Source organism: Salvelinus fontinalis, chromosome 4, assembly GCF_029448725.1.
Source record: "Salvelinus fontinalis isolate EN_2023a chromosome 4, ASM2944872v1, whole genome shotgun sequence".
In the NCBI taxonomy this organism is placed as follows: Eukaryota; Metazoa; Chordata; class Actinopteri; order Salmoniformes; family Salmonidae; genus Salvelinus; species Salvelinus fontinalis.
The window spans coordinates 18859191-18885431 of NC_074668.1; the positions used below are offsets into that span (position 1 = coordinate 18859191).

Here is a 26241-nt window from a genome sequence, read left to right on the forward strand (position 1 = left end):
CTCTGGAGAGCCTTATGGTTGTGGGCGGAGCAGTTGCCGTACCAGACGGTGATACAACCAGACAGGATGCTCACGATTGTGCATCTGTAAAAGTTTGTGAGTGCTTTTGGTGACAAGCCAAATTTCTTCAGCCTCCTGAGGTCGAAGAGGCGCTGCTGCGCCTTCTTCACCACACTGTCTGTGTGGGTGGACCAATTCAGTTTGTCCGTGATGTGTACGCCGAGGAACTTAAAACTTGCTACCCTCTCCACTACTGTCCCGTCGATGTGGATAGGGGGGGTGCTCCCTCTGCTGTTTCCTGAAGTCCACGATCATGTCCTTTGTTTTGTTAACGTTGAGTGTGAGGTTATTTTCATGAAACGAGTATTCAACAAAAATGTGGTATAAGTAAGGGATAAACGCAACATTCTTATCCCTTGCTTGCTGCTAGCCAGCCAACTTGCTATGGCTACACAGATACTACCTCTGCAGTCAGAATAACAGCAGTTTATTCCGTTGCATTTGTTTACGTTGTTTATCCTGCTTATACCACAGTTGCCAAAGAAAACAATACTAACTTGTTTTTATATGAAACATTAATTTCTGTTCAAAACCCCAATTGTTTGCATATTCAACTTACACACAGCTCTGACACACACTTACCCCACCAGACATGCCACCAGGGGTATTTTCACAGTCCCCAAATCCAGAAAAAATTTAAGGAAGCATACAGAATTATATAAAGTCATTATTGCGTGGAACTCCGTTCCATCTCATATTGCTCAAATGAACAGCAAACCTGGTTTCAAAAACAGATAAAGCAACACCTCACAGCACAATGCCTCTCCCCTATTTGACCTAGATATTTTGTTTGTATGTATTGATATTTAGGCTGTGTGCATTTTGTAAAAAAAACATTTTTTATGTTGTTTTGTCCTTGAGCTGTTCGTGTCTATTAATGTTCTGTATTATGTCATGTTTCATCGTTTCTAGCTGCTGCTTTTGCAACAACTAATAGGGATCCTAATAAAATACCCCCCAAAATACCAAGAAGCACACATTTACCGCTAGAAATATGTTTGTCGATATTTTCATTTATATAAGCGAATTCATACTTTCTCATCATCTAGAGACGCGACTCAGTCATTCGTTCAATTAGTTTGATATTTATGGACATGACCCAGTCGTTTGTTCTTAATGTTCCATGGCAACGTTCCTATCCCTTGCTTGCTAGCGGGCCAGCTAGCTACGGATAACACAGTTACTACCTCTGCAGCCAGAATAACAGCAAAGTAGCTGTTTTCAATTGACATTCATTTGGATACATCCATAACAATGAGCTGATGAAGCCTGATTTTGCCTGGCATAAGAAACGTTTGCCTTCTTGTCAGGACACTCATCAACCCTGACTGTTCATTTCGAGGAGATCGCATTGCATATCAAACACTGGTCTAGAAGCTAGTTAAATCGTTTGTTGTCTTGCAAATCTGCCAATATGACAACCGAATTCAAAAATATCAGAAGCTCAAAACAGCTGGTCAAACTAGAAAAACGTGGGAGGATTTGACAGCTTTAGTGGCAGAGGGGACAGGAGAATTTTATCACTCGCGTTTACAATGTATCCAATTTCATTTTGTGCGGTTGTAGGCGCATATTATTGGCTCATGATTGCAAGGTGTCCCGAATTCTTTTTCAACTGTTCCATTATCTGGTTTTAATGTCCATTCTAGAATGCCCTTCCAGACAATCAGAAATGAGTATTCAACAATGCTGTGGTATAATGTTATAATAATCTGGCTAAACCCAAGAAGAATGTCTCCATTACTCAGAAGTGTTTTGTGGTGTCAAGAGCTGTTATGTGCTGCTCACACACACCAGGAGCTGTACAGTAGCTGTGGAGGCCGGAGACAGACAGGTGTGGTGTGCACCGATAGAGAGGACACACTGCAGTGAATATCTGAGTGACATGGTAGTCGGGCTTAAATGGCCACTCTCCCTGGTGGGCCATCTCCTTGAGGGAAAGATGCCCAACGCCACTACAGACATAACTGGAAAAAATACATATTCAAGCATTCGTAGTGGAGGGGAGACGTATAGTGTTGTTACAGTAGAGAAACGTCAGCAGTTGTATTGTTGTCATACATGTTCCAATTGTGCATGTTTGTATGTGACTGTATGTGTGTGTGTGCATGCATGATGGAAATGAACAGAGTTCCTTCTCTGATACCGTAGTGAGGGATTTGTTGTTTTTTGGGGCTTGTGATTGGACATGCGGGGGGGGTTGTCCAGGCTGTGGAACTTCAGCAGTGGGTCTTTCTGATCAGGCTAATCCCCCTACAACACCAGACACTCACACACACACACACACACACACACACACACACACACACACACACACACACACACACACACACACACACACACACACACACACACACACACACACACACACACACACACACACACACACACAAACACATTCCAGTGGGCTCATAGAGCCACAGTGGCTCTGGTTTAGCCCTAATGTCCTTAGGCTGTGGTGTGGACTGGACGGGCCTGGTGTCAGGATCCAGTGAGGTTGTGAGGTTTAGAGATATAGAGATTCTCTCAGCTCTTGCCCTGCTTTTCACAGGACGCTCTCATCAATGCAGCAGCACAGCAACACACTCAGGTAAGTGTCTGACTCAGGTGTACTGTTTTTGATGTACTTTATTCTAGTCCGACAGAGTCCCTAGTGAAGGTTCTGATGCCAGAACTTACCGTATTCTAATAACAAAGAAGTGCTTTTTATTTAATTAAAATTTTCTTCAAAGAGGGTCTGAATAGGCTTATCTCTCACCACTGATGTAGTCTCATAGAGAACAGTACAAAAATAACACATTCTCTGCGCAGAGACATGAGAGGAGAAACTATTGTGAATTCTCACTGTGTTGCAGATTTTTATTGAATGGTATTTTGATGTAGCCTAGACCTAACTACCGCAAGAAACTGAAAATGATTTAAACAGAAGGTTCTAATTGTCTTCGATCCACTGTCTTTGCTCTGTATCCCAGAAATGTTTATATTATTCAGTTCAATTGCTGCAATTTGTATTCATTAGGAAATTATTATTTTATCTAATTTTTTCAAGAGATTCTGTTTGCTAGTTGCCTTCCTTTGAATAATTGATATACCTTTCTACGAACATAATATTATTCAATTTAGTTTTAAAGACTGTTGTGGACACAGGAGAGAGCATGAATGATTATTATTGTGATTTTTAAAAAGTTTAGTCCTCTCAAATGAAAAACATACTGTTCTGACCATAACTCAATGTTAAATCATTTAGATTAAAAAAAAAAAAATCTCAAATAGACAACAGAACATCTTTTTTTATTTTACCTTTATTTAACTAGGCAAGTCAGTTAAGAACAAATTCTTATTTACAATGATGGCCTACCCCGGCCAAACCCGGACGACGCTGGGCCAATTGTGCGTCGCCTTATGGGACTCCCAATCACGGCAGGATGTGATACAGCCTGGATTCAAACCAGGGACTTATATGACCCCTCTTGCACTGAGATTCAATGCCTTAGACCACTGCGCCACTTGGGAGCCCACATTTTGATGTGTTTCCCTGTATGCTAAGCTAAAGAGTAAATGTGTGTGGTAAATGGTTCTGATGAAGACATAGCAGTGATGGTGTAATATATAAAAAGTTCAACACACACCTATTAAGGTTGAAGTTATTTATTTCATAATTTTTTCCCCAATGCTTTTCAAGACACAGAAATGTTTTTGCATGTACCTTCCTGAGTCATGAGTTACCTAACTGGGATAGTCAATTGAAAGAAGATGCTCACCCAAGCAAGCAGTGTGTCTTATAGTATGGATATCACGAAAGAAGCACAATGAAAATTGTACTTTGACGTTAATTGGAGTCTTCCACTGTCTGCATTTGTTCTAAGATAAAGGAAAAGTCATGGAAAAGACAAAGACAAGTTTAATGATACTTTATTTGATATACATGGTAATTAAAAAGTGTGAAGTGCAATTGAGACAAGTAGCTAAGAATCTAATCCTATGGCTCAGTGCTTCCACCAGCGCTCCAATTAGTTCCACAGCAATTCAGTTACAGAGATTATTGTTGCACAGTAAGAAAACAGATGAAGAGAAATCCATAATTTCAGTGAGATTTCTCCAGAGTTCAGACGTGGTTCTCTTTTTATTGTTCTTTTTCATTTTCATGAAGTTAAGTACAAATAGCATTCTATGTCAACCAAAGAAGAAAAACATGTTGCATTCCTGCTCAATATAGTGTTAATGTTTGCCATGACTCTTATTTTGGAACAGATCAGTTAGACCGTTGGCTGTTCATTTGATGTGGTGTTTGAACAGACTCCCCACTAGTATTATTAATGAAAAAGAGAGGGAGAAACAAGGAGAGGGAGAGAGAGAGGGGGAGAGGGGGTGGAGAGAGAGATAGAGTCTGTAATGTAGTCTAGACCCATGACAGGTTGTCTGATTTCCCTTACTCACAACCAAGACACTACCCACAGCGTAGGCAGCCAGCCTGACAGACACACACACACACACGCACGCACGCACGCACGCACACACACACACACACACACACACCGTCTTTCCCATGCCTTGGCATTAGTTGGCAGACGTGGTATGCACCCCAGAGACAAATCTTAATTACACAATGGGGTTTGGGCCACCCCATCATACCATGTCAAAACTTATAAACAAGACCAGTGAGACGGAGGTGGGGGGAGACAGAATGTTCAATATACTAGAGAGAGAGAGACACAAAGAGAGAGAGAGAGACATAGAGAGAGACACACAGAGAAAGAGAGAACCACAAAGAAGATCGTGGAGGGTCTCCTTTTCTATTCCAGGGTTGGTTTTCTGTTGTTTGAGGCTTTGGCACAGGTTGTGTTGTGTTTTTTGTGTTGTGTGCTTTTCTGGTCTTATCTCCTTTTTACTGAGAACACGAGAGCAGCGCCAGTAGGCTCATGCCAGCACTGTCACGCCTAATTTTGTCAAAAACGGGAGGGAGAGATCTACTTTGTGCTTGTGCGCAGCGGCGTATGAATACATTGGTCGCAGCCTGTCGGGGGAGGGGAGGGGGGCTGCTTGCTGAGTCATCGTGGTCAGGTTGACCTGTGTAAAGTGGCCCCCCCTACCCCTCCCCTTCCCGTGGCTTGACTTGTTCAGAGTAATGGTTAATCGTGGGAAGTCTGGTGTTAGGGTAAGTGTGCCTGTGTGGAGGGAGGCCTGCCTGGGGGTTGGAGTTCGGTGCCGGAGGGGGTTTTGGCGTGCCGTGGGGAGACAGGGCCAGTCAGGCAGAGAGACAGTGTGTTGTTCTTTTTCCGACGGAGGGGAAAAGCCCTGTACAAGCAGAGCAGGGAACAAGGGACGCAAATTCTCCCGGAATAAAAGCAGAGAAAAGTCCTTATTTTGTTTTGCCTTGTGGTGTTCCTGCCACAGCTGCTGTGGGTTTTGGGAGGCTCGGTTCCCCTCCTCCAGTGTCTTTTAGCTGTCCTGTCCTGCTGTGGGGAGGCGATAGAGTGTTCCCGGACACTCCTACCATCATGTTCATCTCCACAACACCTCATGTCCACTAACACTTCCTGTGTGGATGGGGTCAATGTGCATCTTTGTACAGGAAATGCTTTCACATTATATCCCCCCAGCGGTGCTGTTGGAGTCCAGGCTCTGTTCACCAGGCTCTAGCAGGGTAATATTGACTCTCTCCCTCAGACCCTGCAGTAGACATGACAGCCGCATGCCCCGACACACACACTTGTTTCCATTGGCTGTCAGTTGTGCTGTAATCCCATGGAAATGAGGAAATGTTCCATATTCATGGACTCCGCAGGAGCAGGATGAAGAACTTCACATATCTGAGAAACTCAAACAGAGTTTACTGCCTGGGTGCACAGACCATCCGCTTACTCTCTGCACGTTATCTCAATGGGGAAGTGCCTGTGTTGATCAACTATACCGAACAAAAATATAAACGCAACATGCAACAATTTTAACAGTTTTACTCAGTTATAGTACATATAAGGAAATCAGTCAATTGAAATACATTTATTACACCCTAATCTATAATTTCACATAACTGGGAATACAGATATGTGTTTGTTGGTCACAGATACCTTAAAAAAAGGTAGGGGTGTGGATCAGAAAACCAGTCAGTATCTGGTGTTACCACCATTTGCCTCATGCAGTGAAACACACCTCCTAAGTATAGTTGATCAGTCTGTTGATTGTGGCCTGTAGAATGTTGTCCCACTCCTCTTTAATGGCTGTACAAAGTTGCTGGATATTGGCGGGAACTGGAAAACGCTGTCGTACACGTCGATCCAGAGCATCACAACCATTTTCAATGGATGACATGTCTGGTGAGTATGCAGGCCATGGAAGAACTGGGACATTTCCAACTTCCAGGAATTGTGTACAGATCCTTGTGACATGGGGCCGTGCATTATCATGCTGAAACATGAGGTGTGTTGTTGGATGAATGGCACGACAATGGGCCTCAGGATCTCATCACGGTGTCTCCGTGCATTCAAATTGCCATCAATAAAATGCAATTATGTTCGTTGGCCGTAGTTTATGCCTGCCCATACCTTAAACCCACTGCCACCATGGGGCACTCTGTTCACAATGTTGACATTAGCAAACCACTCGCCCACATGACGCCACACGTCTGCCATCTGCCTGGTACAGTTGAAACCGCTACTCATCTGTGAAGATCACACTTTTCCAGCGTGCCAGTGGCCACTGAAGGTGAGTGAAGACAGATCAAGACCCTGGTGAGGATGACAAGCACGCAGATGAGCTTCCCTGAGACAGTTTCTGACAGTTTTTGCAGAAATTATTTGGTTAATCAAACCCACAGTTTCATCAGCTGTCCGGGTGGCTGGTCTCAGACGATCCCTCAGGTGAAGAAGCCGGATGTGGAGGTCCTGGGCTGGTGTGGTTACACATGGTCTGTGGTTGTGAGGCCAATTGAACGTGCTGCCAAAATTTCAAAAATGACGTTGGATGCGGCTTATAGTAGATTAATGAACATTCAATTATCTGGCAACAGCTCTGATGGACATTCCTGCAGTCAGCATGCCAATTGTACGCTCCCTCAAAACTTGAGACATCTGTGGCATTGTGTTTTGTGAAAAACTGCACATTTTAGAGTGGCCTTGTATTGCCCCCAGCACAAGGTGCTCCTGTGTAATGATCATGCTTTTTAATCAGCTTCTTGATATGCCACACCTGTCAGGTGGAAGGATTATCTTGGCAAAATAGAAATGCTCATTAACAGGGATGTAAACACATTTGTGCACAACATTTTAGAGAAATGTGCTTTTTTTCATATGGAACATTTCTGGGAACTTTTATTTCAGCTCATTTAAACATGGGACCAACACTTTACATTACGTTTATGTTTATATCTTTGTTCAATGTATATCAAATATTTGCATTTGAGTGTGTGTTAGTTTGCATGGTTGAGATCGCATGCACATGTTTGATAGTCATTTCCAAAACTCAGTTTTTTTACCTTTATTTAACTAGGCAAGTCAGTTAAGAACAAATTCTTATTTACAATGACGGCCTACTGGGAAAAGTGGGTCAACTGCCTTGTTCAGAACAACAGATTTCTACCTTGTCAGCTCTGGGATTCAATCCAGCAACCTTTTGGTTACCGAGCTGACAAGGTAAAAATCTGTCGTTCTGCCCCTGAACAAGGCAATTAACCCACTGTTCCTAGGCCATCATTGAAAATAATAATTTTTTCTTAACTGACTTGCCTAGTTAAATAAAAGTACAATTTAAAATGTAAAATTACTGGCCCAACGCTCTAACCACTAGGCTACCTGCTGCCCGTTTCAAGACCTCAAATTATGCATCTTAAATAGGCCTAGTCGATATCAGATAGGAAACCTGTGGCTTGTATCTATGCACTTCAAATTCTGCAAGAGCTAACTATCTGGTTCTTGAAGAGAATTGGTCTGTGTAAGACCATTCTGATGAATAGTTGTTGTCGTTTGGTAGAGAAAGGCCTCTTATCTTCCCAGGTAATGAGTTGGGCCGACCTGGCACCGACTCAGACTGGGGCTTAGCTGGGTACTAGCTGCCTGCATGCCTCCAGATGTGCCGCCTGTGATTCTCTGGTCTCCCTCTCTCAAGTTAAGAGTCCTGTTGTCTGAGTTTGAGTAACCAGCTGACTGAGCATATTCTCTTCTCTCCGCAGGCACAGAAATCGTGGATCGAGAGAGCCTTCAACAAGAGAGAATGTGTTCATATCATAGTGAGTGCCAAAGACCCCCATAGGTAAGTGAAAAGTCTTAAAATACAACTTTGTTGTTCAATGTGAAATTCATATTTTTGCTGTCTTACACTATATATACAACTGTATGTGGGAACCCCTTCAAATTAGTGTATACGGCTATTTCAGCCACTCCCGTTGCTGATGTGTATAAAATCGTGCACACAGCCATGCAATCTCCATAGACAAATATTGGAAGTAGAGTGGCCTTACTGAAGACCTCAGTGACATTCAACGTGGCACCGTCATAGGACGCCACTTTCCAACAAGTCAGTTCGTCAAATTTTCGTCAAACTGTAAGTGCTGTTATTGTGAACTAGAAACGTCTAGGAGCAACAATGGCTCAGCCAGAAGTGGCAGGCCACACAAGCTCACAGAACGGGACCGCCGAGTGATGAAGCGCATAGTGCTTAAAAATCATCTGTCCTTTGTTGCAACACTACCGAGTTCCAAACTGCCCCTGGAAGCAATGTCAGCACAAGAACTGTTCGTCGGGAGCATCATGAAATTGGTTTCCATTGCCGAGCAGCCGCTCACAAACCTAAGATAACCATGCACAATGCCAAGCGTCGGCTGGAGTGGTGTAAAGCTCATCGCCAATGGACTCTGGAGCAGTGGAAATCTGTTTTCTGGTGTGATAATCACACTTCACCATCTGGCAGTCCGACAGACAAATCTGGGTTTGGCAGATGCCAGGAGAACGCTACCTGCCCTAATGCATAGTGGCAACTGTAAAGTTTGGTGGAGTAGTAATAATGGTCTGGGGCTGTTTTTCATGGTTAGGGCTAGGCCCTCTAGTTCCAGTGAACGGAAATCATAACGCTACAGCATACATCGACATTCTAGACGATTCTGTGCTTCCAACTTTGTGGCAAAAGTTTGGGGAAGGCCCTTTCCTGTTTCAGCATGACAATGCCCCCGTGCACAAAGCAAGGTCCATGCAGAAATAGTTTGTTGAGATTGGTGTGGAAAAACTTAACTGGCCTGCACAGAGCCTTGACCTTAACCCTTTGGGATGAATTGGAAAGCCGACTGCGAGCCAGGCCATATGGCAAACATCTGTGCCCGACCACACTAATACTCTTGTGGCTGAATGGAAACAAGTCCCTGCAGAAATGTTCCAACATCTAGTGGAAAGCATTCCCAGAAGAGTGGAGGCTGTTATAGCAGCAAAGGAGGGACTAACTCCATATTAACGCCCATGATTTTGGAATGAGATGTTCGACGAGCAGGTGTCCACATACTTTTCGTCATGTATTGTATGTTAGTCCCAATCTCCCGGACACCACACAAGGCATAGTGGAAGCAGCATTCAAAGCAACTGTGTTCAAAATTAGCAGCAATGTTAAATATTTCTTAGCCAAATCAACTCAGACTTTGTTTGAAGTAACTTAAAGATGATTTGCCCCCAAACAATGTACATTACACGGTTGCCCCCAGCTCCCCAATTGATTGAGGTGGCTAGAGGTGGCTAAAAATAGCTGTTTAAAGAAATCAGAACTGTGGATTACAGTCTCTCCTGGCCTATAGAATACTGCCAGGGTAAGGAACCATAGAACTGTAATGTCTAAAACACCAAACTTTCTAAACTTCACCACACATACAGTATAAATGAGACTGAGCTTGCCTGAGTCTCATTCACATTTTATTTTACATTTATTTTAGCAAGTGAGCCCTGCAGATGTTCATTCTCTAAAAAAAGGAGGTATCTCTAAAGGACATTAAATATATGAATATTTAATGAATCTGCCATATGTTCTGCATAAGTGAACATTCAGAACAAGCATAACAGACACACAATAAAATGTTGTGAATCACCAAAATCACTCCATTTCTAGGGAGCTACATCACACTGACATAAAGCATGCTATTGGCAGAATGTAACACCTGTCACAGACATATTTCTGCATTAAAGAAACCAAGAATGATGCTTTCAAAAATGACATGTAATGAAGCAGTGAACACAGAATAAGTAAAGCTCTGGAGGAAAAATAAGGGTGCTCCAGGATCAAATAGTTACTCATCTGTAAAAACTGGGTCGACGACATGCAAGTGAAGAGAAATGTGTTTTTTCTTTGATCTCAGGCCGGTGTTTACATCATCTCAGAACAAAGGTTCCAGTTGTCTGCCCTCAGGGACTCCTGTCTGGACCTGTCACATTTCAACTCCATTATGTCCAATGTATGTGACTATTGACTACTAGTATGTCTAATGGCTATGATATTATGAGCGTAATTCTAGCACATTTACAGAGGCTTTATCAGAGATTTGTACAAAGCAGAGAGAGTGGGCTGCATGGGGTTTGTGTGAACAGCCTTTGAAATCCATTCTCTCACAGTAGATGAAAGGGAACCTCCTCGACATGTCACTTCCTCCTTCCCAGCTCTAGTGCACATCTGGGGTCTGATCAGAAGGATGCAACGTTCAGAATGTTTCACCTCACCTCTGACTACCTGTCCCCTCTCTTGCGCCTCCCCAGGTGCTGCTGTGGCCGTCTAATTGGTCAGCACGTTGGCCTGCCCCCCGGCATCTCCTCCAGTCAGAATGACAAGACGGAGCGTCTGGCTAAGAATGACAGCCTATCAGAGAAATGGTCAATCAGCAAACACACCCAGCTCAGCCCCACCGACGCCTTCGGAACCATTGAGTTCCAGGGAGGGGGCCACTCCAACAAAGCCATGGTGACCATTTTATACCTAGGGTTGAATGATATAACACATAAAGGGTGGATAGACAGATAAGGACATATTTATATTACCATATAGATAGGGCCTATCCACATTACTGCAGACAAAGATATTGATGAGAGTAAACAATTATTATTCCACTGAGCTCATATGTATGCAATCAAATGCATTGAACGGCTTTACTGTACTTAGCCTTTCACAAAATATCTCTCATTGTAATCTATATTCTACGTTGATGTTATACCAAACAAATGACAGCTATTGGTTGTTTGTATGTTCCTTTGCAGTATGTGCGTGTGTCCTACGACACCAAGCCAGACCTCCTGCTGCACCTGATGACCAAGGAGTGGCAGCTGGACCTTCCCAAGCTGCTCATCTCGGTGCATGGGGGCCTGCAGAACTTTGAGTTGCAGCCCAAACTCAAACAGGTCTTTGGCAAGGGCCTCATCAAGGCTGCAATGACAACCGGAGCCTGGATCTTCACCGGCGGGGTCAACACAGGTGGGCTGGGTGGGTGGAGGCATGAAAAAGGCCCACTTAGAGGGCTAATAACAACCACGTGCTGTGACGTTGTTACCCATTAACCCTACGCTTCTGTTTATCGCTGCTCTTGTGTTGTGGGTGTGAAAAATTAATACAAGTGTTAGTAAAAATGTTTTTTTTAAATGCTCACCCTAACCTTGACCCTAGCCACAACATTATATTTGGGTTTAATCTGGTTGGCGGGTGGTGACCTCGAAGGGTTAGGTAACTGTATAGATGTAGGTCAGAAACAGAAAGAGAAGAGAGAAACAGGGGGGCAGAGGTTAGATATAAAGGAAGTAAAAGAACGGGGGGAAGACAGATGGAGAGAAACAGAAGAGACTGAGGAAAGAAAAAGAGTTGGGGAGATGGGAGGTGTGAATAATTGATAGAGAGGAGGATTTCATGGACATAAGGAAGTGGACAGTGAGTGTCAGGTAGAGGGATGAAATGAGATTCCCTCAGGTGTGACTGGGGGGACATGGAGAGAGATTGAGAGAGGGTGGTGGGGCTGACATATACCTTTCTGTCGCTCTGTCTCTGGGTGCGGTGTAAATGTTTTTATGTTTTCGAAGTCTGTGTATTATTTATCTAAAATTACTCTATGTATCAATCCTGACAGAATGGCCCTCTTTCTTAATCTCTTTGTCAAACACACAACTCTCACTCACATGCATAATCTATTCTCTCTCTCGTCTCACACCCATACACACGCACACTCACACACTTTCTCTCTCTCTTTCTCTGTCTCTCACACACACACACACACATCACAAACATACACTCAGGGGTGATCCGGCATGTGGGTGATGCGCTAAAGGACCATGCCTCTAAATCTCGGGGGAAGATCTGCACTATTGGCATCGCCCCCTGGGGCATCGTGGAGAACCAAGAGGACCTGGTGGGAAAAGACGTAAGTTACAGTGTGTGTGTGGGCGCGTGTGTGTGTTTGTGAGTCAAATCAAATGTATTTGTCACATGCTTTGTAAACAACAGTGACATGCTTACTTACGGACCCTTCCCAACAATGCAGAGAGAAATATATAACACGAGGAATAAATATACAATGAGTAACATTAACTTGGCTATATACACTTTTAGAAAAAAAGGGTTCCAAAAGGGTTCTTCGGCTGTCCCCATGGGAGAACCATTTTTGGTTCCAGGTAAAAAACACATTTTGGTTCCAGGTGGAACCCTCTGTGGAAAGGGTTCTACATGGAACCCAAAGTGGTTCTACTTGGAACCAAAAGGGTTCTACCTGGAACCAAAAAGGGTTCTTCAAAGGGTTCTCCTATGGGTACAAACAAAAAAACCTTTTAGGTTCTATATAGATAGCACCTTTTTTTTTTAAAGTGTACGCAGGGTACCAGTACCGAGTCGATGTGCAGGAGTACGAGGTAATTGAGGTTGATATGTACATATAGGTAGGGGTAAAGTGACTAGGCAACAGGATAGATAGTAAATAGTAGCAGCAGACTTGGTGCATCAGTACTGCTTGCCTTTCGGTAGCAGAGAGAACAGTGCATGACTTCGGTGGCTGGAGTCTTTGACAATCTTTAGGGCCTTCCTCTGACACCGCCTGGTATAGAGGTCCTGGATGGCAGGGAGCTCGGTCCCAGTGATGTACTAGGCTGTAAGCACTACCCTCTGTAGCGCCTTGCGGTTGGATGCCAAGCAGTTGCCATACCAAGCGGTGATGCAGCTTTTTGAGGATCTGAGGGCCCATGCCAAATCTTTTCAGCCTCTCGGGCTGCCTCATCGTTGTCGGTGATCAGGCCAGCCACTGTTGTGTCGTCAGCAAATTCAAACAAAATAGTGTTGGAGTCGTGGCCGCGCACGACTCCAACACTAGTTTATTATATTCAACTGCTGAGTAAACAAAATATGTTGATGAAAACGTTGTTGTGGTCCAACAGGTGGTCCGACCATACCAGACCATGTCCAACCCACTGAGCAAGCTGACCGTGCTCAACAGCCTGCACTCACACTTCATCCTGGCCGATAATGGGACCACAGGGAAGTACGGTGCTGAGGTCAAACTTCGCAGACAGCTGGAGAAACACATCTCCCTGCAGAAGATCAACACACGTAAGTGGAGCCCATGAAAATCACACCAAAGCCAATGACTGGCTGTGAAAAGAAAGGGAAATACCTGCACAGTGCACACTGTTCACATGACAACCTCCCAACATTGCTGTATTTACTTCTGGGAGAGTGACTAATTAAATATTGTGCAGGTATTTCCCTTCACATCCCTTAAGTCATATACCGGCTGGATGTTGGTCACTGCTGAGAACCAATGACTGTCCAATCGTAGACCTCCTTTGCTCTTACAGTGAAATTTGGTCATAGATCTCTAGTAACATTATTTAATGGCCCAATGTAATAGCTAGATTGCAAATGAAGTCAAAACATACTGCGGGTTCACTCTGAATATTGACACTTTATCTGAGGTGTCCAGTGAGCAAGCTGTTCCTTATTGTCATTGTGTATTGACACAAAACCGCACGTTTAAACATGCTGAGTGAACCAACAGTGCCTTTATCTCCAACTGATTGAATTGGGCCCCCTAAGTACTACCATTTTATCAGGTAGGCTAATTGAGTTCACATTTCTGTTTTAACAGAGACAACCTTGCCAATATTCCATGTTCATGGTAGGTAGGCTTTCAGATTTAGCCCAAGGTGATTCTCCTCAAAAGGCTTTGAAACTGTCCTTCTCTCTCTGAGGTTTTTCCCTCAACCAAGTATTTAACCACCTGACACAGCTCATCGTCGCCTCAACTGAAGCCAGTAATCCTCCCCTTCCACTTCCTCATGTGTGTGTGTGTTTAAGAGAGAAATAGGTCTGAAAGGTTTTTTACTGATGCAGAGCTTGTGCATGTAATCAACACAGCCACTGCTGGCGATGAGAGCACAATGAACGATTTCAGATGCTCAGAATATATCTGTGTGTTAGTTATATATTCCCCAACGGTATTATTACTGAAGAAGGATTGTGTGCTCCTCTGTGTGAGGACCTTGTCACATCACATTTATCCTACTTCAATTTCCACTGTATCATGGAGCCTGATAGACAAATTAATTTGCATAAATATAAAATACATTTTGTGCACATCACGTTGCCTCCACTCTTGACATAGACTTCTCAATTGTATGATTTCAAATGGAGCAAAGCCAGGAATGAACCTGCATCTGAAAACTGTTTATTTCAGCTATAATTGATTGTGTCTGTCTGCTAGTTTTATCAACAAATTGCCTTATTCATTATTTATTTGAGATTTTTTTACCCCCTTTTTCGTGGTATCCAATTGGTAGTTACAGTCTTGTCTCATCGCTGCAACTCCCGTAGAGGCGAAGGTCGAGAGCCGTGCGTCCTCCGAAACACAACCCAACCAAGCCACACTGCTTCTTGACACAATGCTCACTTAACCCAGAAGCCAGCCACATCAATGTGTCAGAGGAAACACAGTACACCTGGCGACCATGCGGGCATGCACTGCGCCCAGCCTGCCACAGGAGTCGCTAGTGCGCGATGGGACAAGAACATCCCTGACGGCCAAACCCTCCCCTAACCCGGACAATGCTGGGGCAATTGTGCGCTGCCCCATGGGTCTCCCGGTCGCGGCCGGCTGCGACAGAGCCTGGACTCGAACCCAGAATCTCTAGTGGCACAGCTAGTACTGCGATGCAGTGCCTTTGACCACTGCGCCACATGGGAGGCCCTATTCAAGTTTTTAACCTTTATTTAACTAGGCAATTAAGAACAAATTCTTATATACAATGACAGCCTAAAAGTATTCTATGCTTATGAATAAACTGAAGCAAGAATTTATAGGCAATATTTCCCATTTTGCACAGTATACCTTATGGAAATAGGACTGCTATATCTCATTTTATGACTGCTTCATCCCCTTTTTCATGTAATTTCTGGCCACAACAGGGAATTGGTGCCCAGTTGGACTATCCTGTTTGAGTAAACTGATACAATGGCTGCCTTTTCTAATAATGTTGCACTAACGCTCAGGGCCTGTTTCCCGAAAGTTTCTGAAGGCTAAGTTCATCAAGGATCTAAATTTTTTTGGAAACCAGCCCTTTCTGTTTGTACTGTCAGTCATCCAAACTCCTTCATGCCCTCACCTTGCCTAATGACTCCATACATTCCCCTGTGTATAGCTTCACATACCATGTCCTGTTACACTACAAACACTTATGCAATGTGATACTGTATTATTGGTATACACATAAAGGTCCAAATGTTTCATATGTATATAAAAATACAACCCATTTTTGAAAATTTTGTGAGCATTCAACCCTGACCTTTTGACTGCATCAGGGTTGTACTTTTTAAATATCTATTAGATACTGTAGAGTTTCTATAGCCCCTGTTTTTACCATCCAGTCAAACAGACAAAGCCATAACCCTAGCCCAGAGGCTGAGATGACACTCACAAATGGCAACTGTGAAGTCAACAGGAAGCAGGAAGAGATGTGCCTTCTTTGTCCAACCTGTCATGTGACCTATGGGCTTCCCTTTGTCATCCTATGCCTGGGCTCATATAAAGGGGGCTGGGGAGGCAAAGGGACGCCCAGTCGTCATAACAGCATCTCAACCGACCATATAGAGCGTAATTAACAACATCCTAACACACAGACCATCCTCAACCAACTCACCATCCCCATATCAAGCAGTATACTGTCCACAAACCATTCCAAACCAGAACAGTAACCATCACTACATTAACAGCATCCAAACTGACCATTCTTAAAATAAACCTTGATTTCTGTCTTTTTCACCCTCATTTAAAGCCTGGATACAAGTAATTAATTAAGTTGTTAGAAAAGCTTACTGCTGGTTTGTTGAGTGACACTGATGGTGTAGTGCTCAAATCAAATCAAATTATATTTGTCACATGCGCCGTAGACCTTACAGTGAAAAGCCCTTAACCAACAATGCCATTTTAAGAAAATAGAGTAAAGAAAATATTTACTAAATAAACTCAAGTAAAAAAACAAAAAAAACAATAACGAGGCTAACCACCAGGGTAGTGATGCGTGGGTCAGCTGTTTGTTCACCCGCACCCACCCGCAATTGCTAATAACCCATCCGCAACCGCCCGACTGTATGTGATAAAGTGAATATCTGAGGCCTGCACACAGCCCTAACCTGCAAATATTTGTCATCTTTCGCGGAGCAAAGACGTTTAGAGACTGGAGAGAAAATACAATTAAGAAAAAATGCCCAAATGACATCAGTTTGACCAGTTGTAAGGAAATAGAAAGTAGTGAAAATGACCCAATGTGTTTCTGACAAGGTTTCAGTTCGGCTTCGATGCATATTTTATGTGGTTGAAAAACGATCAGCTTTTATGATGCTTTAATGATGAAGAAAGCACCTCTGCAGATGGTATCTAGCTGAGCATTGCATTCTCTCAAGATGCAGAAAGAAATAAACCATATTTCTCTACTTCTGTTCCCAAGTCCAAATTTTGCCTACAATTGGCGTATCATTTTACTGCAACAAATGCTTAATTGTACAGGAATTATTATTAAGGCTTCGGCCTTAACTTTTTTCCAGACGTGAAGATATTTCAAGAAGTCCAGGCGATAACAGACCTTACTGATAAAACTCCAGCTTGGTTCCCAAGTTTGTAAACTGTACCAAGCTATCTCTGATATAGTGTCACCATAATATTTGAATTGAGAAAGTGTAATCATAATCATTGAGATAGTTTAGCGATCTCAGTAGAAGACGTCCTAACAGAAATGCAATGGTGCATTGGATCAGTCTAAAACTTTGCACATACACTGCTGCCCTCTAGTGGCCAAAATCTAAATTGCGCCTGGGCTGGAATAATACATGATGGTCTTTCTCTTGTATTTCAAAGATGATGGTACAAAAAAACTACAAAAAAATGGTTTGTTTTTTCTTTGTATTTTCTTTTACCAGATCTAATGTGTTATATTCTCCTGCATTAATTTCATATTTCCACAAACTTCAAAGTGTTTCCTTTCAAATGGAATCAAGAATATGCATGTCCTTGCTTCAATGCCTGAGCTACAGGCAGTTAGATTTGGGTATGTCATTTTAGGCGAAAATTGAAAAAAGGAGCGGATCCTTAAGAGGTTTTTAAGCAAACCGGACGGAACGATTTTGTTGTTGTTTTAAGTTACTGATAGCCAAGGGCACAGTCCAACACACAAAATGGAGTAAAAAGGAGTAAATGTACATGGTTTTGTTTAGGAATGTAGTGAAGTAAAAGTAATAGTTGTCAAAAATATAAATAGTAAAGTAAAGTACAAATACCCCAAAAAACGACTTAAGTAGTACTTTAAAGTATTTTTTACTTAAGTACTTTATGCCACTGCACAAAACGTATAAACAAAAGGATTCACTGTGGAAGTTGATACATGTAGTCCCTTCATATACTGTATAGGCTATGCGCAGCACTTCATTCAATTTATCGAATCAGTTATTGTTTTCTTGCTCAAACCGCGAGCAACACCTGTCAAACTCAGACGTTTCTCTCAAAACACAGGGATGTCGATTCGTATGGGACTAGGGTTATCAGAGGATTTATTCTGGTTAGTCAATGTCCAGATTTCAGTTTCCATTTAACTCATCTAAACAGTAGGCTACACAGTTCCCTTGACATGCCATAGGTCTATTTGAAGTCCCTTCTTGTGACTGTCAAATTCGTATAGCACCTCACAATCATCACACATAACATAACACACACTGCTATCATCCTCTTTTACCACCACTTTTATGGCCCTCCCTTCTCTTTATTTTCAACTCTAGTTTCAGCAGCTTTTGTCTTTTTGAATAAACTTTGACAATGTTCTTTTTGCCTCTGTGGATTGATAAGTTTTTCTGCCATTCCCAAAAGCATGATTAGTTGATTGGCTGTGTATGCTATCTGGCGTGCATACCTTAAAGCCCTAAAGTTTAGGCTTATGGAGTTATATCAGCCTAAAATAATGAATGAAAAACCTCAATTTAAACTACAGAAATTGCACAATAATTATACATTTATGTTTTTTAAGGTATTATTTTTCTTTATTCAACCTGCCCGCCATCCACCTGCCCTTCAGCCACACAATATTTAATGACCCTAAACCTGTCTGCTATGAATCAACCTGCGCATCACTATAGCAGGGTCATATTTATTAGGGCACAACGTAGCAAAACATATTGCAACAGAAAACAAAAATGAGCCTTTCTTATGGGACAAGCTCCAATGGTACCTCCACGTTTCAGACAGTTTGCTTCCATTTTGTGCCCAATGAATACCACCCAGGGTTCTGGAAATTGGCCATTTCTTTATTTGATTATCTGTCCATATCAATAAAAATGCACATATTACTGAACAAAAATATAAATGCAACATATGAAGTGTTGGTACCATGTTTCTTGAGCTGATTTTAAAAAATCCCAGAACTTTTCCATACTCACAAAAAGCTTATTTCTTTAAAATGTTCTGCACAAATTTGTTTACATCCCTTTTATTGAGCATTTCTCCTTTGCCAAGATAGTCCTTCCACCTGACAGGTGTGGCATGTCAAGAAGCTGATTAAACAACATTATCATTACACAGGTGCACCTTGTGCTGGGGACAATTAAAGGCCATTCTAAAATGTGCAGTTTTGTCACACAACACAATGTCACGGATGTCTCAAGTTTTCATGGAGCATGCAATTGGCATGCTGACTGCAGGAATGTCCACCAGAGCTGTTACCAGATAATTGAATGTTAATTTCTCTACCATAAGTCGCCTCCAATGTCGTTTTAGAGAATTTGGCAATACATCCAACTGGCCTCATAACCGCAGACTACAAGTAATCACGCCAGCCCAGGACCTCCACATCTAGCTTCTTCACCTGTGGGATCATCTGAAACCAGCCACCCGGACAGCTGATGAAACTGAAGAGTATTTCCATCTGTAATAAAGTCCCTTTGTGGGGGGAAACTAATTCTGATTCGTTTTCTAATTCCGATGCCCTCCCAGGCCCACCAATGGTTGCGCTCCTGCCCAGTCATGTGAAATCCAAAGATTAGGGCCTAATTCATTTATTTCAATTGACTGATTTCCTTATATGCACTGAACCTCAGTGAAATCGTTGAAATTGTTCCATGTTGCGTTTATATTTTTGTTCAATATAAATGTCCCTCTCAGTAGGGTCCTCTGGTGGGATGCGTCATGCCCTGAGGTTTCTCACAAAAATAGAGGATAATGAAATAAGAGGAAAAATCATTTCGTTTGAATGGCCGAATATTGGAATGAAAGTGATACTTAGAAAAATCTGCCCCCAAGGTCCCATTGTACTGTATGTGCAAACCTGTGGTTGGTTACACAATACCTGTCAGGAACATTACTTCAAGACTAGTTCAATCAATATATATTGTCCTGGATATTAGTCATTTTTTACATTGTGTTTTGCGGACACAAGCATGAAACTATGTTAGGTCAGATCTAATGAATAAAATATTCTCCTAAAATTTCTCCTATAGCTAAAACTAAAAAATTCATTTTTCAGTGAGTACTCCCTCCCACTCCATATTACATGCGGCTGTGTTGCCTCGTGTGCTATTGTGACTGAGGATGGAAGTGACAGCTCGGCTCCAGCTGAGGGTAACAGAATAAATGGATAAAGACAGGGCTTTGGGTGAAGTTCTGTTTATGGTGGCTGTGGCCAACACAGTCACATGCCAGGTTAGATACATTCCTGTCTCCTCCTGGCACGGTCCGGCAGCAGCTGGAGATATGCCCGAGCAGCTTCCTTCAAAACCAACTGTATCCTCCCATCTCAGCCATTGTCCTTCCCTTCTTCCTCTTGTCTTTGGTCTTTCTCAGTGATAAAGTATGGATTATTGTTTTCAACATTATGTTACGGAACCAACTAGCCAGCCTACGAATAAGTACATGTTGCAGACTGTCCCTTTAAGATTAGAGAGATCCCTGTATAATCATATACAGGAATAGCCGATAGATCATCTAGCCATGGTCATCCATCCCCCTGTCCTCTAGTCCTCTTAGATCATAGCCATGGTCATCCATCCCCCTGTCCTCTAGTCCTCTTAGATCATAGCCATGGTCATCCATCCCCCTGTCCTCTAGTCCTCTTAGATCATAGCCATGGTCATCCATACCCCTGTCCTGTACTCCGCTTGTGGACTCATCCCTTATTTGTGCACTTGTCATATCCCCTTGTCCTCCCCCTTTAAACAACTCATCCTCACACACCCTCGTTCCCATGTGTCCAAGGTCAGACGACTACAGGAATCCTTGAAGAACAGTGCTGTCTCTGTTCCCACCAGACTCCCATCTCTCCCCGTGGCAACAACTCAAACAGCCAGGCAAATAGAAGAGTGAGACAGCAGACGGCCTCAGGTGACGGTCATAGCTCTCTGCTGTGTGTGGTAATGCACTAGTCGCCGAGAGGGAAAGGGAATGAGAGAGGTGGAAAGAGAGGCGATGAGGTTACCTTGAGAGGTCTCTTCTGAATAGGAGGATGATAATATACAAGAGGACGGAGAGAGAGAAAGAGGGATCCTTTTCTCTTCATGTAGCCTTCACCTACTCTCTCATCAGCACTAAGGTGTGGGTGGGGGGGCGGGGTTCTCTGTTCGTTTTTAGGTGTGGGGGGGTTATCTATACCATTTTTAATCACAGTCATATGTAAATGATGAGAAATGGCCACTGCAGGAATTGGATTCTAATCAAATGCTATGAAGCCCTGACCTCAGCTGGGACCCACAGGACCAGTGTTTCCGCCACACTAATTTTGCTGTGGCGCGGGGCCAAGGCAAAATGACTGCCACCAGTGAAAAAAATAAGGAACATGAAAAAAAAATTCTGCTGAGGCGCACTTTGAAGCTGCTAGAAAAGTCCACATTTACTGTTCCTCTGCATAATAGCCATTTTAGCATGTAAATCTTGGTGCGGCAACTCAACCAATTGGTTTTAGATGCATGCCAGCAACAAAACATATCACTAAACTGCCTTTTTAAAAACCATAGCTTATATGGCTGACTTGCTTAAGTAAATGTGGTTTCTACTGACTGTGGATTTGTGTAACTTGATAAGAACCACATTCTTCTTCATTAGTAAGGAATGCCGACATGAATTTTGACTTTTGAACCATACACAAACATTATTACATTCATGTTCAGTAAATTCATAATGTTTGTTCTTATATCATTAACACTTAGCTGTAAGTATAAGCAAGTGCAGGCAAGCAAGCTGTGATGAGGTGGGACTATTTGTTCAGCACTTTCAAAATGGACACCGACATCAATTCAGATAGATGTTAGTTCAGATAAATTCAGCAACATGTTGAGGTCATAACTTTACTATTCTTTAAGGAGAGACAGAGACAGACAGAGAGGGTGTTACGGCGGTCCTCCTCCTCTTCGCCCGAAAAGGAGGAGTATTGATCGAACCAAGGCGCAGTGGAGTTTGAACACATATTTATTAAACGAAAACACGAACTTAACTAAACTAACAAAACAACAAACGGTGTAGACAGACCTAGACGACGAACTTACATGAAACAAGAAGAACGCACGAATAGGGAACAGACTACATAAACCGAACAAACCGTAAACAGTCCCATATGGTGCAAACATATACACAGACACGGAAGACAATCACCCACAACAAACACTGTGACAACGCCTACCTAAATATGACTCTTAATTAGAGGAACGCCAAACACCTGCCTCTAATTAAGAGCCATACCAGGCAACCCAAAACCAACACAGAAACAGAAAACATAGAATGCCCACCCAACCTCACGTCCTGACCAACTAACACACATAACAAACTAACATAAATAGGTCAGGAACGTGACATAACCCCCCCCCCATAAGGTGCGAACTCCGGGCGCACCAGCACAAAGTCTAGGGGAGGGTCTGGGTGGGCATCTAACCACGGTGGTGGCTCAGGCTCCGGGCGAGGTCCCCACCCCACCATAGTCAATCCCAACCTCCATCTACCCCTAAAAATGTCCACCCATATCCCACAAAATCCTCTTTGTAAAATCCATGACAGGGACAGCACCGGGACAGAGGGATAAATCAAGACAGAGGGATAGATAAGAATAAAGAGGTAGATCAAGATAGAGAGGGAGATCATAATAGAGGGGCAACTCCGGACTGAAAGGAAGCTCCGGACAGAGAGACAGCTCTGGACTGAGGGGCAGTTCTGGGTATATATCCATTTCTGGCTGAAGGGCAGCTCCTGGCTGACTGACGAATCTGGACGCTCATGGCAGGCTGACGGCTCTCGACGCTCATGGCAGGCTGACGGCTCTCGACGCTCATGGCTGGCTGACGGCTCTCGACGCTCATGGCTGGCTGACGGCTCTCGACGCTCATGGCTGGCTGACGGCTCTCGACGCTCATGGCTGGCTGACGGCTCTCGACGCTCATGGCTGGCTGACGGCTCTCGACGCTCATGGCTCTCTGACGGCTCTGGCTGCTCATGGCTCGCTGGCGGCTCTGGCAGATCCTGTCTGGTTGGCGGCTCTGGCAGATCCTGTCTTGTTGGCGGCTCTGGCAGATCCTGTCTGGTTGGCGGCTCTGGCAGATCCTGTCTGGTTGGCGGCTCTGGCAGATCCTGTCTGACGGGCGGCTCTAGCGGCTCCTGTCTGGCGGGCGGCTCTAGCGGCTCCTGTCTGGCGGACGGCTCTGTAGGCTCATGGCAGACGGGCGGCTTTGCAGGCTCATGGCAGACGGGCGGCTTTGCAGGCTCATTGCAGACGGATGGCTCAGACGGCGCTGGGGAGACGGATGGCTCAGATGGCGCTGGGGAGACGGATGGCTCAGATGGCGCTGGGGAGACGGATGGCTCAGATGGCGCTGGGGAGACGGATGGCTCTGGCCGGATAAGGCGCACTGTAGACCTGGTGCGTGGTGCCGGAAGTGGAGGCACCGGGCTAAGGACACGCACCTTCATACTAGTGCGGGGAGCAGGGACAGGGCACACTGTACTCTCAAAGCCCACTCTATACCTGGTGCGAGGTACCGGCACTGGTGACACCGGGCTGAGGACAAGCACATCAGGATTAGTAGGGGGAGAAGATACAGTGTGTACAGGGCTCTGGAGACGCACAGGAGGCTTAGTGCGTGGTGCCGGAACTGGAGGCACCGGGCTAGATACACGCACTACAGGGAGAGTGCGTGGAGGAGGAACAGGGCTCAGGAGACGCACTGGTAGCCTAGTGCGTAGTGTAGGCACTGTAGGTACTAGGCTGGGGCGGGGAGGTGGCGCCGGAAATACCGGACCGTGGAGGCGTACTGGCACTCTTGAGCATTGAGCCTGCCCAACCTTACCTGGTTGAATGCTCCCGGTCGCCCGACCAGTGCGGGGAGGTGGAATAACCCGCACCGGCCTATGTAGGCGAACCGGGGAAACCATGCGTAAGGCAGGTGCCATGTATGCCGGCCCGAGGAGACGCACTGGAGACCAGACGCGTTGAGCCGGCCTCATGACACCTGGCTCAATACCCAATCTAGCCCTGCCAGTGCGGGGAGGTGGAATAACCCGCACTGGGCTATGCACTCGTACAGGAGACACCGTGCGCTCTACTGCGTAACACGGCGCCTGCCCGTACTCCCGCTCTCCACGGTAAGCCTGGGAAGTGGGCGCAGGTCTCCTACCTGCCCTTGGCCCACTACCTCTTAGCCCCCCCCAAGAAATTTTTGTGTGTCACTCACGGGCTTTTTGGGCTTCCGTGCCAGACGCGTTCCCTCATAACTCCGGTTCCTCTCTCCGGTAGCCTCTGCTCTCCTCAGTGCCTCCAGCTGTTCCCATGGGAGGCGATCCCTACCAGCCAGGATCTCCCCCCATGTGTAGCAACCTTTCCCGTCCAATATATCGTCCCAAGTCCATTCCTCCTTCTTTTCCTGTCCCTTACTCCGTTTACTCCGCTGCTTGGCTCTGGATTGGTGGGTGATTCTGTTACGGCTTTCCTCCTCCTCTTCATCTTCGGAAGAGGAGGAGTATTGAGGGAACCAAGGCGCAGTGGAGTTTGAACACATATTTATTAAACGAAAACACGAACTTAACTAAACTAACAAAACAACAAACGGTGTAGACAGACCTAGACGACGAACTTACATGAAACAAGAAGAACGCACGAATAGGGAACAGACTACATAAACCGAACAAACCGTAAACTGTCCCGTATGGTGCAAACATATACACAGACACAGAAGACAATCACCCACAACGAACACTGTGACAACGCCTACCTAAATATGACTCTTAATTAGAGGAACGCCAAACACCTGCCTCTAATTAAGAGCCATACCAGGCAACCCAAAACCAACACAGAAACAGAAAACATAGAATGCCCACCCAACCTCACGTCCTGACCAACTAACACACATAACAAACTAACATAAATAGGTCAGGAACGTGACAGAGGGAGAGTTAGCCTACCATGTGAAGTATTTACTAGGCCTATGTGGTCTAAAAAGGAAGGAAAATTCGATCACGAGGATACACTTTTATAGACAATATACCGATGCACAGACAGCGCATTGAACAAACAAAACAACTCTCGCAATATCAAGTGGAATTACATGGGTCTATTACCCTACTGCAATTTTTGTTGAACAAAAAATATATAAAAGAGACTGTCACTGGCAAACATGGTTACAGACTCAACAACATTATATAGTATTTCCTCCACGTGGAGAAAAGCACATGAGCTAATTATAATACACAAAGTAAGCAAAACAATGAAATGCAGAATTCCAACTTTGCCTAAGATGGTGAATAAGATACTAATGAGATAGACCTATATAAGCAATATATATTAAACAATTGAGATTTACAAACTATGGCATAAGGTATTGATGGGCGGATAGGAGGCAAGCCATAATTTCGATTAAGACATTAGTCGACGTAGTCGATATGCCTATTTGTTCAGAAATTTTGAAATGTACAGCGACAGACTTACAGCATTCTCCCTGTACACCAAGTCAGAACCATAGGATAAATAACGGGGGCATATAAGCTGACAATGAAGTCTTTTACAATATTCAATGATGACATTTCTCTAAAATAGGCTACATGTGCACCTCTAAGTCAGAACAGTAGGCCAATTTCTGAGGGGTAGAGGGACAAAATTCTTAGGGTGAGACACATGGGCTACTAACAGCTTACTGCACAACATACACTTAGTATTACTTTCTTAGCTGAAGTATACAGTATCTCCCTGGCTTATTACATCTATGCAGCAGTGTACAACTGCTGTTACACTTCCTGCGGCGACAGAGATGGCCGCCTCGCTTCGCGTTCCTAGGAAACTATGCAGTATTTTGTTTTTTTATGTGTTATTTCTTACATTGATTCCCCAGGAAATATGAGGTTTTATTACATACAGTCGGGATGAACTATTGGACATAAGAGCAACGTGAACTCACCAACATTACGACCAGGAATGCGACTTTCCCGGAGCGGATACCCTGTTTGGTCCACCACCCAGGACAATGGATCGGATCCCAGCCGGCGACCCAAAATAACGGCCGCAGAAGGGGGAGACAGAGCGGTCTTCTGGTCAGGCTCCGTAGACGGGCACATCGCGCACTGCTCCCGAGCATACTGCTCGCCAATGTCCAGTCTCTTGACAACAAGGTAGACAAAATCAGAGCAAGGGTTGCCTTTCAGAGATTGTAACGTTCTTTCTTTCACGGAAACATGACTCACTCGGGATACGTCAT

The 26241-nt window shown here is 44.2% G+C and overlaps 1 protein-coding gene across 22 annotated transcripts in view; it reads left to right on the top strand.

Moving 5' to 3' along the window:
* LOC129853240 (transient receptor potential cation channel subfamily M member 3-like) overlaps nucleotides 1-26241 on the top strand; it is a 260173-nt gene that overhangs the window by 154244 nt on the left and 79688 nt on the right. For 11 of the 22 annotated variants that reach the window (XM_055919058.1, XM_055919067.1, XM_055919063.1 and 8 more), the window contains exons 2-6: nucleotides 8225-8304; nucleotides 10779-10980; nucleotides 11274-11487; nucleotides 12297-12421; nucleotides 13425-13596. In XM_055919058.1, the coding sequence (XP_055775033.1) occupies nucleotides 8225-8304; nucleotides 10779-10980; nucleotides 11274-11487; nucleotides 12297-12421; nucleotides 13425-13596 (793 nt within the window). Of the gene's footprint in view, nucleotides 1-8224; nucleotides 8305-10384; nucleotides 10481-10778; nucleotides 10981-11273; nucleotides 11488-12296; nucleotides 12422-13424; nucleotides 13597-26241 lie in introns of those variants that run through there. The other 11 variants (XR_008759107.1, XM_055919053.1, XM_055919055.1 and 8 more) reach the window with 2 other exon arrangements.